Below are 20,000 nucleotides of genomic sequence, written 5' to 3' on the forward strand. Positions count from 1 at the left end.
TTAAAACCATTCAACAACTGTTTCATTCTAAATTCATAACAATGTGGGTATTTAAGAGGGGTCTAAATAGTAGCTGAAGGAGCCCTCTTTATAGGCTGTCTCAAAAACAAGGGAGCTAGGATGCTTCTGTAACCTATACCAATATCTGCTAACTGAAGACTGTAGATACAAACTCAAAAGGTAACTCTCAAGTATCATTTACTTACAAGACTTGGAATGAGCAAGGACTAGCATCAAAGGCTAATCTAATACCACAATGGTGAATCAAATTCAAAATTTTCAAGTGGATTGGGGTAGCTGAAGACTCTACCTTAACCCCATTTATTAATTTTCACTTTATTTATTTCAAAAATATTTGTATATTGTTCATATATTCATTGATTTTAATATTAAATAAGTTTTTCTGAAATTGAAATACCAGGAAACTGAAAATCTTGGACAGATTTCAAAATAATGAACTGACAATAACTGCCCACCCATGTTGCATCAGATTTTTCTTTCCCATATGTGTCTCAGCTCATGTGCACAAGTCTGCATACACCAAGTACAGTTGACCCCCCATATTCGTGGGGGATACGTACCACAACCACCCGTGAATAGCTAAAATCTGCAAATACTTAAAACCCCCTCTAAAAATGCTTATAACTGCCTATCTGGAAAGTTCAAACACCAAATGTACTCTTAAAGTATCATCCTGCATCAAATATACCTTAAGCTATTACTGTATCCTATTACTGTAGTAATAATCTTTGAAATGATTTTATTAATATTTCTAGGTCATCTTACACATTTTACACTTAAAAATATATATGTATGTACTTCTAACCTTTCCAGCTAATAACAGAGAGAGAGAGAGAGAGAGAGAGAGAGAGAGAGAGAGAGAGAGAGAGAGAGAGAGAGAGAGAGAGAGAGAGAGAGAGATGCTTACATCAGTTAATTGAAAAATGTCAACAATACAGTTTACTGTACATTATGTATATCTCTCTATCAGACACTCTCCCCTTCCATCTACCTATCTATCCATCTCTCACCTTTGGCAGAGAGAGAGAGAGAGAGAGAGAGAGAGAGAGAGAGAGAGAGAGAGAGAGAGAGAGAGAGAGAGAGAGAGAGAGAGAGCACTGAGTGGGCAACATATATTCGACCAAGAGTGGGCAACACTCTCTACCCTTCATGGTCAATATGTCAAGATATTTGACATATTTGACAGATTATACCCTACCCCCTCGCTCCAAAGTTTTTGGACAAGACTGGGAAAAAGATGAGGGAAAACATTTATTGAACTAAAATCTTACTAAGTCACTATATTTTCTTTATTAAATTGATATTTTGCAGTGTTTACATTAACATTAATATTTGAAAATTAGTAAATCATTTATTTATCATACACAACAAATAAACATATATATTACATATACATAAAAATTCTCTCATCTCAGTAAGAGAGAGAGAGAGAGAGAGAGAGAGAGAGAGAGAGAGAGAGAGAGAGAGAGAGAGAGAGAGAGAGAGAGAGAGAGAGAGAGAATTATTAGTTTTATATTATTTAATGTTATTTATTCTCATTGAACTCAATGTTAATGTTTGAAAATTAGCACAGTACTGTAGATTATTATTTTATCATAAAATGTATATGTAGGTACAGTACAATATTTAGTGAGGAAAATATGAAAATACAGAATATTGCTCTGCGAAAAATCTGCAAATAGAAGAGTTTCCCGAGAATAATTTATAGATAGGTTCCCCCAAAAAATCCATAAATGGGTGAGTCCGCAAATAGCGGGGGTTGACTGTATGCGTGTATGTGTAAACATACACACAGGCATCACACTGACGTAAACCACATTATGCAGTTGCTATGTGTTTCCTTGTCTTTTGCCTTCTCTCTCTGGGTTATTCTTTATTACTGTTTATATATGGTAATGGTAAACAAAAATTTACATATCCTTACTTGTCCAAAACAAATCATAAATCAACTTATGCAATCATACATCATTGGCTGAAACCTTGAATAAATAAGTAATACCTGTACTATATGTTTACTGATAAACACAATTATATATATCACACTTTATTTCAAGGATATTAACTTGTAGGCTAATAAAATAACCATGCACTACATATGAGAGAGAGAGAGAGAGAGAGAGAGAGAGAGAGAGAGAGAGAGAGAGAGAGAGAGAGAGAGAGAGAGAGAGAGAGAGAGAGAGAGAGAGAATTTAAATTTTAATTGTTTAGAGAGCTTAGCCACTGTTTTTCTTAAATGGAGTTGCACCCACACGGTCCCATTAGGGCTCCATAAGACAGACCAAGCAATCATAAAGAACTTTCTTATAGTTGGTCGCAGCCAGAATAGTGCTTGTTGGCACAGTGATAGAATATAAAGGACTCAGGAAAGAGGGCTCTATCTCCATTCCACAGTGATTATCTCAGTTTTCTACTCACACAGATGAGGTAACAAAGCATAAATCAGCTATTCCCTCATTACACTATGGTCTGTCCCAGAGTTCACAAGTCCCCAAGGATTCCACTAAACAAAGGGTGATCCTTGACCTGTCAAGTCTGAACAAACGCTTTGTTTGTGACAAGTTTCAGACAACTAATGTTGCCCAAGTAAATTTGCTCATTCCGCAAGGGACTTAGACCATCTCTACAGATCTGCAAGACTTATACTGACATGTCCCTATCGCTGTTCCCTTCCACCCCTTCCTTTTGGACATGGAAGGAAACATACAGATTCAAAGTCATGCCTTCCTGGTTAAACGTTGGCCTCAAGAATCTAAACAAAATTAGCAGGAATTATTGTCCACGAGCTCATGAAAGAAGGAATTTAACTAGTGGCCTACCAAGATGACTGACTAATCTGGGGAGTCACCAGAGAAGAATGCTGAAGAAACTTGAGAGTGGTAGTCAACAGACTCCAGTCAAATGGTTTCCTAATAAATAGGAACAAGTTCCACTTACATCAAGCAGATGTTTTCTGAGGATGGGACTATGTTGGGATACTCTTTGCAGCCTGGTGTCTCTTCTCAATAGCACTCAAACAATAATAAAGAAGGAACTGAGAAGATTCTTTGCAAAGTCTAGCTTTTCCAGACAACAGTTGGAACAGAGTCTGCACCTGTTACAATTGGTGTCTGTGATAGTTCTAATCCTGATATTGCTATTGTAGGATGTAAACAGTCTGGCTCTCACATGCCATGAAAAAGCTTTGCAATCGCCTTCATCTGAGATTAGGAAGATACTACCTCTGTGGACCTGGAGGGGGGTCTCTGGCAAAACAGGTTGACTTTACTCCATCGCCCATAAATGATAATACATACAGATGCCTCCTTGGAAGGTTGGGGAGGCCATTGGGAGGGTCATCAGGTAGCAGGAAGATGGTCATCTGTTCTGAGGGAGTGTCATATTAGCTTCCTGGAGTTGTTGGCTGTCTTTCCATCTATGAAAACTGAAACCTCCAATGGGACCACATTTTGTTGGTCCTAGATAATATGACTACAATGTCTTGTATCTAGTTTGTCTGGGTTCACACACAGCCCCTCTCAAATCAGTAATTGCCAACATGCTTCCACAGTCAAAATGGAACATGTTTGCCATATGCAAGAACAATCAACTTCCAGTGTATGTGTCTCTGAACCTGAATATTCAGGCAATAGCAAAATAGTAAGAGATGCATTTGTACAAGACTGGAGTAAATGGAGGACAATATACCTCTTTCCTCCACTGTCCCAGATTTTAAAGGCTGTGAACAATATATTGACTTTCAATGGAACCACTTATCTAGTGACCCCCCAAATTGGCTGAACAGTCAATGGTTCCTTTTGCCCCAACAATGGGCAAGAGAATGAATTCCATTACCATCCACTGTTCTATCCCAGACAGGAGGAGGGAAAGTTGTCTACAAATCCTCCTTCCTGAGTCATTACCTTCACTCATGGAATTTTTAAATCTAGTCTACCATGAAGATTATTTGCCTAACATTGCTAGGTATCTAGAGCAAAAACTACTGACTTCATCTATCCGACATATCTGTCCATATGGAAAATGTGGTTAGATTACCTCAATGCTGAGAGCCCAGCTGAAATCTGTTAAAACAGTTTTACATTTATTGTATGTCTTTGAGGTCAAGGGCCTTGCCATTACAAATATTATCGTATACAAGGCAGCACTGTCAGAACCCTTGCTTTTTGGTTTTGGAACTGATTCAGATATATACAGTATATTATTAATTCCCTTGTCCAGTCATTTGCACTGCAATGGCCAGCTCCTGCAAGGCTTCCTATTACTTGGTTCCTGAATAGGGTTTTTAGACTTCTGTCATCCCCTCAATTCAGTGGGCCCAATACAACTACAGGCGATCCTCGGGTTATAATGGAGATACGGTACATTCCTAACGACATGGTTGTAACCCAATTTTTGATGTAAGTCGGAACACATAAATAAGCACCTATGTCAACCACCTTGCTAATGTAGTAGTAAAGTCATAATCTAGGCCATCAAAACACAACATTTCTATGGCATAAACGGACTAAAAAACACGTGGGACATAAATGTAAAATACAATAGAGTCACCACCTTACTTACAAACATTCAGAGATACGAACAGACAGAGTCACAAGTTAAAATTGTGTTCCCGATTTAACTCATTCTTTGATGAATTCCCATTTTCTATATTTTCTCTCCCCATACAAAACATTTAGTATGTAGTTTTGTCAATAGATGGAAGTGTGCACTGCTTACTTGTGAACTTCCAATGTCAGATGCTGCTCCTGCAAAATTCTCTCCAAGTTCATAACTTTTAAAGCATGGAAAAAATAATAAAATTTGAATGCAGCATGAATCTAAATTTTATTTTCCTCTTTTTACCTTTCTAACACCCAAAGTAATTCTTTATAATATTGCATGATTTAAAAATACAATGAAAATAGTATAATCTATAACTGACAAGTTAACTTGGGAATGTAAACACAGGCAGTCCCCGGTTATCGGCGGGGATCCGTTCCCGACAGCGTGATGACAACCGAAAATCGCTACTAACCGAAAATCGGCGATAACAGGACTGATCCCCGGTTAGCGGCGCCGATAACCGGTTAGTGTCACCGCCAATAAGAGGCGATCAGTGACGAAAATCTGGTTATCGTCATCGCTAGACAAGTGCCGTAAAACCAGATCGCCAGTAACCGAAGCTGCTGATAACAGGGGACTGCCTACCTTTCTAACACCCAAAGTAATTCTTTATAATATTGCATGATTTAAAAATACAATGAAAAAAGTATAATCTATAACTCACAAGTTAACTTGGGAATGTAAACATTAAAAAAAATTATGCACTAACCTACATATTAAAAACCAACTTACGAACATTTCAAGGTACAAATGGCCGTCTAGAACGTAACTCAATCATAAGCTGGATAGTGATTGTAATGTGAATTAATGTAAATAATGAAATGAAACTGTTAAAAATTAGAGCAAGAATTATTTAATCATTTATGGGGACCACGTCGTAACCACGAAACATCGTAGGTCGAGACTGTTGTAACCTGGGAATCGCCTGTACTACTCACTTGCTCCAAATGGCAGTCTTCTTGATTGCTTTGGCATCAGGAGTCCAGATTAGTGAACTGGGCTCTTGGACGGGGACAAAGTTTTATCAATCATACACCTAGTTTTCATATGCTGTTATCTCCTGGCCTATCATTCCTGGCCAAGAATGATGACCTTTTAAAGAGAAAATCCGCTTTTCTGATAATGGAATGCAGCCTTTTGGATAAAATATTATGACCAGTTCAAGCACTCGAGGTTTACCTAGATGTAATGGCAAACATCCCAGAAGGTCCTCTTTTTCCTACACCCTAGCACAAACAAAACTCTCTCTACAGAGGGATAAGAATGATTTTAGTCTCTCATTAAAAAGGCAGACCCTCACTCCTCTCCTAAGCTGCATGACATCCAAAAGGTGAGCGAATTGTTAACTTTCCTCGAAAACATTTTTTTCAAAGATGTCTCCTAGAGTATGGGGTGGTTATTAGAGGCAGTATTCCTGAACCAAGGAAGGTGCAATAATCCCGCTGCCAGGCCCGACATATTAGGTAAGTTACCTTTGAACTACAAGGGATAATACATACAAAGCTGTGCATGTTGTTTCCTGTTCTTTATTATTAAACCTAATGGGTACCCAGAATACAGAAAACAGTTGATAACCTGTGACTATACCTTGGATCAAAAATTTATGAAAAACTATTGCTGTGAAAATGGTGGTCATGCCGAGATATTTCCAGGGAAGGCGCAATAATCCCACAGCCAGACCCGTCATAGATACGTCACCATAGAACCAAAAAGGATAATACATATATACTGTATGTTGTTTCCTCTTCTTTATTGCTTAACCCTAATAGGTATCCAGAATAAGAAAATGATTGATAATCTGTGGCTATGTTTCAGAGCAAAAATTTATCTGGGTTGTTGGGATTTACTTATTAGGAGCTAAGCCATTTTGTCACCTGTCAATTTCTCTTGTTTGGTCCTTTGAGGATGAACACTGGCTATGCTATCAAAACACAAGTTTTGACATAGGAAAAACCTACTTTTAGTGGCTGCTGTGAGTCCTCAAACCCACCACTTTCCCTGACAAAAACGCATGGGACTGGGGGTGGGCATTTTATCTTAAACAGACCTGCCGTGTAATGATGAAAATAGCCGACTTACACCTTGCTGTCACATCTTTGCGGTAGGACGAAGGGGAACTGAGGTAGTTGCTGTGGACAGGAGATAGAGCCCTCTTGTCCTGAGTCCTTTATATTCTATCACTGTGCCAACAAGCAATATTTTAGCCAAGACCAACTATAAGAGAATTCTTTGAGGTTGGCTGGTCTGTCTTATAGACCCCTGGGGGAACCATGAGTGTAACTCCTTTGATGATGAACAGCAGGTACCAAAAATAGTTTTTCCTACGTCAAAACCCGTTATTTTATTTCACTTTATATATAGTATACTGGAGTATGGAATGGAGAGTTTAGGCCAAAGGCCAAGCACTGGGGGAGTCTGCTTTTTATTTTGTGTAGATACTGTACAGTGTAATCTGTTTTGTTTATAATCAAACTAGAATATTGTTTACTGTTTATAAGCTTATTTAATGTACAGTTGTATACAGTTATGCTGTACTGACAAGGTAGGGGGAATAGGGGATGAAGTTGCTGTTTTAATTTTTTTCTCATCATATCTGGAAATTTCCATTATCTGACAGGACCCTGGACATATCAATACGGATGCAGAAGAGATTACTGTATGTACCATTGCTCTGGGAATGCTGTGCAACTCAAACATCCTACCTAAATTTTCTTACACTTCCACCAATTATACAGTGAATTCCATCCTCAAACAACAATGGTCTTGAAATCTTCTTCCCAGACTACACAAGGTTTAGGTGGCACATGTAGCATATAACAATGCAGTAAACCCCCCGTGTTCGCGTTCTCATGGTTTGCGGACTCACGCATTCGCGGGTTTCTCTGTGGAACATATCTAGCCATCATTTGCGGAAAATTTGCCCATTCGCGGTATTTTTCACTGAGAAATATTCACTAATTACTGTATTTTCATATAATTTTCATGAATAAATGCACTTTTTGTGATAAAACTATTAAAACACTAAAGTATAAGCATTTTTACAGGGTTTTTCTGGGTTTAAGCTATCAAAATGGGCAGTTCTAAGTGTTTTTTGAGGGTTTTAAGCATTCGCGGATTTGACCTATTCGCGGGGGGTGTGTGGGACGCATCCCCGCGAATACGGGGGGTTCACTGTATCATTCTTTCTGCCACCATGCAGCATGAGACTATCATTCTTTATGATGAGCAAAGATTGCTGAGCTAGGGAAATTCAAATACCATGAATGTGGGCATGTATGTGATTGGTTGGGTTGTAAGAAAAAGCTAGTTTTGTGTTATAAAAACTCAGTATTCTAAGAAAAAACAAATCAAGTTTTACTGAACCTGCCAGTCACTAACCATCTTGTGTCATATATCCCTGGTCTTTGAGATTGCTTGCTTCATATTTCAAAATTATATTTCCTGCTTTGGCTTCATCCATGTCAGCTAATCCCTGGTATTTCTGAAGGAAGGTGCATAGCTGGGCAGCACTCATAAGCTGAGTTTTTTCACTAGCACTTCTGGATAAGATAGAAAATATAGTAAAAATTCACATAAATTCTGCCTACTCAATTTAAAATGGTATAAGGGTTTTTTGTTATTTTTGAAGGTTAGTAACACATACTGCAATATGTATAAAAATATTTTCACAAAAGTCTGACAAGACATAGGTAATTACTTCAAGACATTATTTGTTACATTCCTATGATGAGACATTGATCATTGCTGCAGGAAAATATTTTTAGTAACATTCCAGTCGCGAATACAAACAGAACGAAAAGTTTGCTTCTATATAATGGAATAACCTGCATTTCTTTAAAAATATACTTGACAGAGAAACATACGGTAATTTAAAAGATTTGAAAAAAAGTCAACAGGAAGTTCTAAAATCACTAAAAAATGCGAAAATACAAGAAATTTCAAAACGAAGGTACTCTGTACTCACTCTTTATACACTCTCTCAACTTCTGGCATTTTCAGCAAAGCATGATAAAAAGCCACAAATTCACCAACTTCTAAAACTTGTTCCCCATCTCGTTTTTGCTTGTTAGTGTTTGCTTGCTGGGAATAAGCAAATAATAAATTACATTATATAAAATCTTTAGGAATTACAAAACATGTAGATGTTCTAATACAAGTCTTACCTAGGATCTAGGCTATCAAACACACCTCAAAATTCCAAAATGGCTCAGAGTAACATGTAACTAGGGTGACAGCCTCAGTGGTTAACGTTAAGTCCCTTTTCTCTAACCATCATTGCACACAAATCTCAAGTACTCTGATTGGTTACGACCATGTGAATACTACATTAACATTCTTAATTAAATTTGCCTCTGTGCTCTTCATGGCTTACCAGTATCCTTCTTTGACCACTGAGAGTATTTTTCTTTTGTTTCACTGTTAGTTCTTAATATGCTCTAAGTGGCACCTCCATAGCATAAAATTTGTAGACTTGAATTTTTTTTTTTTTACAAATCTGTTAATCATAAACGGCCTTATTCAATTCAAACATTTCTGAGCTGCAGAACTTGATATATCTTGAGAAATGCAAGACCCTACTGTCCATACCAAGACCATGCTCTAGCACCTCAGAGGATGTCCAGTTCATTCCTCCATGCCAGCATTAGAAAGTGTTTTAAAGGAAAAGGACGATAAAACTTTTATGGTTAATGGTTTGTAGAAAATACTGTTTCACTGCAAAAGAACTTTTAGTTCACATAAATCTGTCACTCAAAATAGCATGAACCACAATCTAAGAAAGAGGCCAATGAAAAAAAAACATCATAATCCAGAAATGTTCACCAATCTCTGAAAGAGACGCAACACTCACTAAGTACATGAAGCATGACTACAAGCACTCCACGAAACATTAACCTTTATATGTGCCAGACACATGAGGGATGAGAGCTAGGATGAAGTGATCAGCCTATATCCCTCCCATATGATAGAACATGACCTGCTACGAAGATTAGATCCAACAAATAAACACCAAGACTTATGGGCAACATCTCACATGTAAAATGTAGCAATATTTCAGGCAAAGCCAAGACCCTGCTCCAAGGATGACAGGGAGTGCCAGGTTCAACTTAAAAGCTATGGCAAATAAAAGAGCTCAAAGCTCATGGCCTTTGATTATGAGCTGAGAGTGGTTCTCTTTGTAATGTCCAAGTAAGCTTAGGAAATAGCCTGTCAAAGCCAATACATAATCGAATTTTGTGAGACCAGGAAATTCTTGCATTTAGAATGAAGTTGTGTAGAAGGCCTGAAAGTTTGAGTTTGCTGACGGTATGCCCTGACAGACCCCATCATATAGAGAAGACCACTTCCATCTCAAGAGAAAGGCACAGCAGTTACAACCTAGTAATTCAAGACATGCCACATTCCCTGGGAAACTGAGTCTTGCAATGAGCTACAAGGCAAACAAAATGGACACAAAAGACCAATGGCTGGAATGAGACACTTCACCAAACAGGCCATTAAGATCACTACCACACTTAGAGGAGAAAGGGCTAGCATAAAAACTGCCTTCAGGGTAATACCAGTAAAGAGACATCTGCTGAATTCTCATAAGGGGGTCTGGTCTGGTAAGGTTATATGTTACCAAAGTCAACCACTAACTTGGAGATTTAACTGTTACCCAAGGAACTGACTAGGCAAATAACAAAATAGGTCGCAAATAACAAAATAGGTCAGAAAGATTGATATTGTTCCCTAAATCCAACCCCACTGCAGAGAGACCGATGACAGAGCAGATCTGAATACTTTAACAGCTCTGAGACAAAGTTTCTTAAAATTCCACACGTAAAAGAGGAAATCTGATAGTTCTGGGAAAGAAACTTCGTGCTGCTGCAACTTTCAAAGAGCCATTCTCTAAAAGACTATGATGGATAACTTCCATGTGTGAGGCTAGAGAGCCTCTGGTTGACTGTGATTACAGCAAAAGTTTGGCTGCTTCATGAGTGTCCTCCAGGCAACAATAACTAAAGGGGTGATATCTAACAGGCCCAGGAACCACCACTGTTGTACTAGTAAGAAGGACAGGCAGAGTTATCTAGGATTTCCCTGATGTTTAAAACTTCACTAGGACTTGTCTCAAGAGGTCCAAATGGGATAAAAGAGTAGATATCCAAGCCATCCCAGGCCTAAGGAATAGTGTCCATCACCCAAGCTGCTGGGTCCACCTGCAGAGAGTGGCGCAGACGTAGTCTGGCATTTAATGACATGACAGTCCAGCAAGGGTGTCCCCCTTACCTGCTAGAGCATAGAAGTGAAGGGACCAATCAAAAGAAAATTCTGATAGACCCTGCTGAGATTGTCTGCCAGTATGTTGCAAAATATCAGAATGAATTTGTTTACACAATACAGCTGATACTGAGAGAGAGCAATCAAGACCACTGCCAAAGCTTTGTCTTTTTTATTTCCTTATTTCATTTCACTTACATCATGACTAGTAATGAATAGGATACAATGATTTTGCAGAAAGTGAGGGTTCCAATTGGAATAAGATGGAAGTGATGAAAAAATTATGCTAGACTCTTGGGGTTGGAAAAAAAATAACTGACTGTTTAACTTCCTAACCTCTTGTGTTTGGTATGGAAAGTAGTAATGTTGCTCATTTTACAGGTCTTCATGATTTTTTTTGCATATTTTCATTCTAGTTTCACTGAAATTTATCATTATCTTGCTATGTATAATTTACGTAACTTATACTTGTTCTGTGGGGAAGTATAACCAGCCCTTATTCATCAGCATATAACTGCTGGAGCACAAGGTGTATAGTTCATTTATACTGTACTTAAGGACATGCATTTAATGTCCTTTGCATAGGGCCAACAACCTTCTCTGCTGAAAATTTAAATACATCTATGAAAACTGCCAGTTGAAGATATCCATGTATAAAATTGCCATTGTGGAAAATCCCCAGTGAGAAAACTGCTAGAGTGGAATACTGCTAGTGACCAAAACTATCTTAGTTATATTTTACTTGGCTAACCTGGAGTTTTGGATATTTACTTGACCTGATACTATGTAAGGACTCATTCAAAAAACAGGGTGAGATTATATTAATATAAAAAATCACAAATATTGACAAAATTATTGATCAACATGTCAGACATTCAAAAAAATACTACTGCATTGTCTCAACACAGCAGAGACTATAAGCAACAGATCGAAGAAATGTGATGTTACCATCTCTTTTTAAAAAATGCAATCAATTTCAAATATTTGGGTGGTATCATAAAGATAGTTTATCACTGAACCTTGCTGAAACCTTTATTGGAGTTGTTAGCACAAAGCATGCAATGCTCCACTCTGGAATAAATATTCCATGTAGGGACTGGAAATAGCTGTGTTAATCTTCTCTTATGGTAACCTATTCCTCTAATAACACCAACGTAAGTTAATTCAGAAGAGGAAAGAAATTCTTAAGGAATATCTTCATCTTCATATAGTTCTTCAAGTCTGTGATAACCTCACAACACAGGAGAAAAGCGAGGGGCAAAAAATGCTATCTTTAAACTCGGCACACTTTCAGTTCATTGTGGTATTGATTTTTGGACCCAAGGTTCAGTCTCTCTGAATAATGTCTGACAAAAACAGCCAGTGGTGTCCATGTCGAGAAAAATACTCATCAATCTACTGGTCAAAGCCTGTTCAACATCACACATTACAGTGATGGGATCTTGTTGAAGTAAATCTTTAATTCTGAAGAAAAAATTTTCTGTAACTTCACTTTTGTTTAGACATGAAAATACACATGGAAAACTAGAATTTCCAACCTGCACATGGACTGTAAAAAACTGATACAGTTATATATAACAGGTGACACTATGAACATGTCATCTACAGCTCAATATCTATATTTTCTTAAATCTTGAATTCCATCATGTGGGATAAATATCAATATTCTCTCTTTACGCTCAACTCCAGAACCATACTGAAGGAATCTCTCCCCAAAGTCAAGAACTATGCTTCTGTCCTTCCAGGGGGAACTGGGGACAATGGAAGCCAACAGTCTCAAGAAGTGCTGAACTCTTTTACTTATATTCTGGATGTTTCTCAGTGCAGAACATGCAGTGTCATCTAAGAAGATAAATAATTCGAAACCAAAGAATGAGCAATTCGAAACCAAAGAATGAGCACTAAGTCAAAACTCCTTTTAGCTGTTGATTGGCTACTTTGGCATTTCATTTTGCTTTTGGTAAGTGTGTGATTGTGATCATTAACAATTTTTTAAATTTCATTACTATGATCCTTTGATTTGGTATTGCCACTTATTGTAATAGAGGCAATCTTGGATAAAAATAATAAATTTGTATGATCCCTCAGTAACAATGCACATTTTAAAACTTAATCCTTTGTTAAGTAACTGTTTAAATACACTAAATTTTCTAAAACAACATGAGAGGAGGGGAGGAGGTAGTGACTTAAATGCCAATTTGAAGAATAAAAATTATCAGTTATAAATAAATGATATCTTAAATGCTTTGCTTTGGAAATGGCCCTGTATTTATGCAGAAACCAGGTAATTCAAATACAAATTCTTTCCTTTTCTTTCTCTCATCCTTTTTTCCTATATCCTATCTGACGTGTTTATATTACCATTTTGCTAAATTGTTGGTCAAAATTTTATCTTCATATCTCATTCTCACTCTCTTTTTTTAGTCACTGGCAATATTCTGCACTAGGTATTTTCTCAATGGGGATTTTCTGCACTGGCAATTTTCTGCCAAGGAATCATCCAACCAGCAATTTTTTTGACCAGGAAAGGGGCTAATGACTCAAGGGGAACAAATGAAGAAACCCACAGCATACTACCTTTAGAATGATCTCCATTACAAGCTGACTTTAACTGAACTACCCTGATGCCCGTTCATAGCTTGATAAAAACTGACTTGGTACATTTCCCAGTTTAAAGAAAATTCCAGTTAATCACCTGAAGACAAGTGGCCAATGCTATGTAATTTTAAACTAGTTTTCCCCCTAAATAACTACTTTGTCATTTAATTATTTAAAAAAAAATAATTTCTTAAACAATTCATGATTCAAAGATTCTCTTCCTTCCAACCTACTAAGCAACTGAAGAACTATCATGTTCTGTAGATACAGGAGTACTTAACCAACACTATGAGGCCTTTTGGAATTTTGAGATTTGTCTGCTCAGATGACAATTGTTTTTGCTTGAAAAAGTTAATATCAAGTGAAACAAAATTTAACATCAAAATCACGATAAGCAAATTTCTCACAGAACAAAGAAACAGCAAATTTTTAGCTGACTTACATTAAATAATTTTTTGGCATGACTTTTATCCATCTTAATGTTCAACTGCTTGAGCAACGCACTGCATTCATCGAAATTCAGGGAGCCATTATTGTCCTTATCAGCTTCATTAAACTGTTCTCTCAACCACCTGGAGAAAGGTTAAACATTAAATAGTACACATACTAGTGACAAAACTTGGACATACACATCACTCATTCTGCTGTAAAAGCATAAATTATTACTCATATACCATAATGAATGCAGCTAAGGGTAAAAAACATTTGACTAATCCACTACACAAAGTGTCTAGCCTTAAGCTCTTTATTTCATATAAAACAACCATAGTAAATACTGTACTTATCACAGTAATTATGTTATCTACAACTCATGCAAGATAAGAAACTCAAATAACAAGAGAAACCAAGAATCATGACATGTTATAATCTGAGATCTACAAAACAAATAACTATGCATAAAAAGTTCTCTTACTAAATCACAATATAACACACCATTGATCTGCTTTTCACAGAAATTGCCAGTATTACTCCCAAGCCAAAGTTTCAGAACTGACAATAAATAGACTCCTATACTTAAGCATAATACACATAGCAAAAAATTATACCTAAACAATAACTTGAATTTAAATAATACAGGCTCTCAAGAATTTATCTTTTTGAAATGATTACTTACTTGTAATTCTCATGACACCTATAAAAATTCAGTCCAAAAATCTTAACCAGGAAAAATAACATTTTACTTATCACCCAGTAAACTGACAGAATGAATTTTCTATAGCTCTGCTACGTATCTTAAGTAGAATAGAGGTTGCCTTAAAAAATCTGTTCAAGTACTATATGATGCTCATGCTTATTAGTTTAAGATCTTTATCCATAAATAATTTCCACAACAAATGGAAAACTCATATCAAACAACTGGCAACAGTTAAAAATCAACAAGGGATAATAGAAAGTTGTAAAATACAATAGTTTGAAAAGATCCATGTTACACTAGGAACTGCAGGTCAACACCTGCGCTGAATATTATGTGAATATCCAAACTCAGACCAACAAAGAATTTCAAGTTGTAGATACATGAAAGTACAAAAAAACTCCCCTAATAATTAAAGCCTATAACACACACACATGCCAACACACCCACACACAAATACACACACCTATGCCTACCTTCCCTTTCTTCCTTATCATTTCTCATTCTTTGTTTCTTGATGTTTTGTCATACAATAATTTTCACTGCACAAAATGACAAAATATCAAAAACATGATGAAAAACCAATAAAAGTAGAGAGAGAGAGAGAGAGAGAGAGAGAGAGAGAGAGAGAGAGAGAGAGAGAGAGAGAGAGAGAGAGAGAGAGAGAGATTTTGCAATTGTTACTGGGTTAAAAGCACCACCTCAGTTAACACGCCATCATATGCCACTTTGTTTCCTGCTTTTAAATGGTTGATATGGATCTGTCATCAGTTCAATAGCAGATGGTAGAGGGTGCGTGGGTGGGCAAGAACTAGTGGCTTTTGTAAGCTTTCCTGCTATCGGCAGAAATGCATGCATCACTACTCACTGTTGTGATTTTTTGCTTTTTAATAGGTGACAGACATATGCATCATAAACATATCTTTCTCTAATTGGCTACATCTGGAAAGTATAAATGCACTCATTAACAGACAGCATTTTCTCTCTTTGCCTTGTGCATGATCAGTCGCTTTTTTGAATGGTTTGCGAGTGCTTGCCATACACAATGCTTTCCCCAGAACATGTGACTTTCACTGTAGCACCAGCAGCATTGCTGTGTATTATTTGTATGACCCTAACTCATCACAACGAGGGCGAAGGAGGTGTTTACCTTTCAAAGGAAGCTTGAAATCATTGCAAAAATTGAGGCAGATTGGGCTATGGCACATATCTTGGAGAAGTGTGACATTGCTTGGTCAACCATGCAGGATATCAAGAATGCCAAGAACAGGCTGAAGAAGTACTCAACAGACTCTGGGAAGAAGTCCAGGAGTCAGGTCCACAAGGTCAAGGCAAAAGGCCATCATGAGAACACTGAACAGTCAACCCTGATCTAGTTTCATCAGCAAAGGGCAGCTGGCAAGCACTTTCACAGTGCAGAGTTGAAGGCTGCTGCTACAAAGTTTGCAGACTTGTATGGGGTTGCGGATTTTAAATTGTCTGAAGGTTGGCTCTCTCAGTTCAATATTCAACATGGTCTTTCTTATAAGCCAACTCATGGTGAAACTTTGGATACTTCAAAGGAGGAAATAAGAGGAATTTCAGTGGATGGAAATTCCCTTTATTAATGTGCCAGATTCATTCAATCAGGAACCTGATATTTCTTTGCCACATCCCGATGACCAGGAACCCTCTAAGCACCTCAACACCCCTTCTGACCAGCGGGTCACTTCTTGACATCAAGGAGGTACAGGACCTCAACGATAAAGTTTTTGTAGGAGGGGGGGGAGGAGGAGGAGGAGGACTTGTAAACCCCCTAAAAAGTTTTTAAAAGGCTAAGCAATGTATGCAGTTTTGGCACCTCACACAGGTAAGTGAGAGAAAAAATTATACTTTTAAGTCTTTTATTATTTATATTCTCTTTAAGCAAAATATGCAGAAGAAAGTGGTACCCTTGTTATTCGGTAGTGTACTGTATGTACAGTACACCTGCCATATTGTTAGTTGTTTACATGAGAGAGAGAGAGAGAGAGAGAGAGAGAGAGAGAGAGAGAGAGAGAGAGAGAGAGAGAGAGAGAGAGAGAGAGAGAGAGAGAGAGAGAGAGAGAGAGAATTTGCTTTTTTTTTCAAATGCATTTATTTATAGTACATTTTGTTACAAATATGGGAAAATAAGCCAGCTAACTCCTCTTTGCATCAAGTTTTCAGTTTAAAGTGTGATGGTTGTTGTTTATAAACATATTTAGTGTTTACGGTTATGCAGTGTGGACAAGGCAGGGTGAGTACGGGTAAGGAGTTGCTGTTATACATCCATATAGTTTTATTTGACCTTATCCAGCAGGGTCTTTGCTCTATTACTGCAGATAATCAAAAGAGTACTGTAAACTGAACTGTTCAATATTCTTAATTATTATTGTTATTTACACAATAGCCTGTTGCTGTAGTTTTACAATAATACATCCACGTATCCTTCTGTTATTTCATATTAATACATATACTACATATACAGTACTTCTATAATTTTATATTTATACATCCACATATACTTCAAGTCTCACAATATGACTCATCAGCTGATGCCATACTCAAGCACACTGTCCCACATACCTTCTCATAGTATACATTCAGACAGTTGATGAACTAAGTTAGAAAAACTTCCCAAAAATAAAAATTACTTCTCAAGGTTACAGTACACAAATATCATCTAGCCCTGCCCAACTAGGATAAAATACTGTAGGCCATGAAACCTTTCATCATTGCCTAGGCTTAGAAATTGTCAAAGAGAATGCCCTGAAATTTTTTTTCTTCATTTTTATTGTTTTATAGGCTAAATGTGTGTGCATACAGAGTAGACAAGTACTCTGGATCTATTGATGAAGTGACCATACTTTAACAATGTGCACTTCTATTTTATATATATATTTTTTTATACATAACTCAAAAATAATATACCTATACATTATAAAAAGTGCAATTAACGACAAAGAATTATATACATATATATATATATATATATATATATATATATATATATATATATATATATATATATATATATATATATATATATATATATATATACTGCACTGTATTCTCAACATACATATGCCCACTAATGACATCCAACAAACACAGATCTTCAAACATCCTAATATCTGGATTCCTTTTATAATTTCTTTTAGATTTGAAGACTATATGAAAAGAGAAAAGGAGTACAGGTGTAAGGCTTTTCAAAGAATTTCCACTTAACTAATTACTTTTTTACCAGACAAAGTATAAGGTACTTACACATCATACTGCTTTTCCTCATAGAGTGATTTCACAGACTGTATAAGGTGAGAAAGTCCTGTAACCCAAGCATCCCTTTCTTCCTCAGATGAAGCAACAAGATCCAGAGTTTCTCGCCCACCAGGGCCATGAATAACAGAGAAACATTTGTTTTCTTCTAATAAGGGTTCATCAGTGGCTGTAAAATAACCATATGTTACAGGCATTCTGTAATATATTATTAATGAATGTGTTGTTCTATAACATAATTATAAACCAAAGTGAACACTCTAAAAATTCATACTTTTCTCAAAGTTCCTGGCTACATGATTTTTAGCTTAAAATTTTCTGAAAATCATTTAAAACTAACAGAGGTTGTAAACTTACTTGAACTCTATTGATTAACCCAGTGCAAATATTTTTCCCATAAAAATTTAATTATAATGGATTTATATACGATTATAATAATAATCCTGCATAATAATAATGTTACATATAAGAAATTGAATTTTTTTTTAAGTTCAAAGTAATTTGCACACACTAACACACTTATCCACTATACTCTTCACACATTGTTTTAATTATCACCTTAGTTGATGTAATGTGCAGTTCAATTATATAAACTCTGTTTTAGTAAAGAAGCAATTGCATCCCAAAAAATGTAAATCATAAGTGCTTGTACCATATCAGTTTTTCAGACATTATAGCTGATAAACTCAGAAATATCTCTCTGGCCAGTACCATGAACGAAAGAGGAAGATGAGATATGAAGAAGCTGAGGATGAAGCATCCCATCATCCCCCAGAGTAATCAAAGGCTATATGCAACAACTGGTCCCAATGAATTCAAATCCTATCATTTATGAGAGTTGCCTCATACAAACAGCAGTAAAGACAGACTGGCATTTCATACCTGCCCTCAACATAAACAAAAAATCCAAGTTACATTTGAGGGCAACAGAAGTAGATTTTGTACTTTCACTCTCTTACCTATTCTGCCATCTGTCACATTACTCTAGACTCTCAACTAACTTGCCCTAGCCAACAGGAGACTGTGTATTTAGTGGTTTGCTTTTCGCTTTGCTCTGCAGAGGAGCAGAATAGAGCTCCTGTCCTAAAAGTCTCTGGTCCTCTGCAGGTAAGACTAATATCCATCACTTGACCGACCAGGTCTTTATCATTACCCATCTTAGAAGACAGGGGAGGGATGGCACATGGTGCTACAGTGAGTTTTTAATTATTTGTCATTTGGGTCTTCAATATGAAGCCACATGCAAACAAGAATCCAGCTGGCAACCAACCTGTAATATACATGACTTTTCCAGACAGAGAGTGACTCGCACTGTCCTCTACCAAAAATATAATGCTAGTAACATAGTCTTTAGTGAGATGCACCAAAGAAGCTCCTGGAAGTGGCTTATATGCTAAATTCATAAGAATTGAGGAGTAGGAGGGAGATTAAAATTAAGAGATTTTAACAATCCACAAAACACCTAAAGAGTTGTGTAAGTTCTCAAACTCAACTGAAGAGCCCATATTGCAGCCACAGAGTTCAAATAACTGTGAGAGGTATACATACATATATATACACACACACACACACACATGCACACACACACACATACATATATATATATATATATACAGTAAACCCTTATTTTATGGGGATGCGTATATATGTACCCCCGCGAATAGCTAAAATATATATATATATATATATATATATACAGTAAACCCCTCTTATTTGGCATGAATACTTAAAACCCCTAAAAACACTTAGAACTGCCTATTTTGATAGTTTACACACAAAAAACCTCTACAAACCCTTATAACTGAGTATTTTAATTGTTTCATCACAAAAAGTGCATTTAGTCATGAAAATGATATGAAAATGCAGTAATTAGTGAATATTTGTCAGTGAAAACTACCGCGAAAAGGCAAATTTTCCACGAATAATGGGTATATATGTTCCAGAGAGAAATCCGTGAATACGTGAGTCTGCGAATATGGGGTTTACTGTATATATATATGTATGTATATATGAATATATATACATATACTATATATATATATATATATATATATATATATATATATATATATATATATATATATATATATATATATGGTAGAACCTCGGACCT

General features: G+C 36.5%; 1 protein-coding gene across 47 annotated transcripts in view; it reads right to left on the minus strand.

Annotated features, from left to right (window-relative positions):
* The window catches only part of LOC136837145 (1-phosphatidylinositol 4,5-bisphosphate phosphodiesterase delta-4-like), a 377,469-nt gene that overhangs the window by 173,459 nt on the left and 184,010 nt on the right, over positions 1–20,000 (minus strand). For all 47 annotated transcript variants that reach the window (XM_067101787.1, XM_067101785.1, XM_067101771.1 and 44 more), the window contains 4 exons: positions 17,879–18,056; positions 13,922–14,051; positions 8,585–8,700; positions 7,999–8,159 (listed from right to left, as the gene is read on the minus strand). In XM_067101787.1, coding sequence (XP_066957888.1) covers positions 7,999–8,159; positions 8,585–8,700; positions 13,922–14,051; positions 17,879–18,056 — 585 coding nt within the window. The remainder of the gene's footprint in view (positions 1–7,998; positions 8,160–8,584; positions 8,701–13,921; positions 14,052–17,878; positions 18,057–20,000) is intronic.

This window comes from Macrobrachium rosenbergii, chromosome 58 (genome assembly GCF_040412425.1).
Source record: "Macrobrachium rosenbergii isolate ZJJX-2024 chromosome 58, ASM4041242v1, whole genome shotgun sequence".
Taxonomy (NCBI): Eukaryota; Metazoa; Arthropoda; class Malacostraca; order Decapoda; family Palaemonidae; genus Macrobrachium; species Macrobrachium rosenbergii.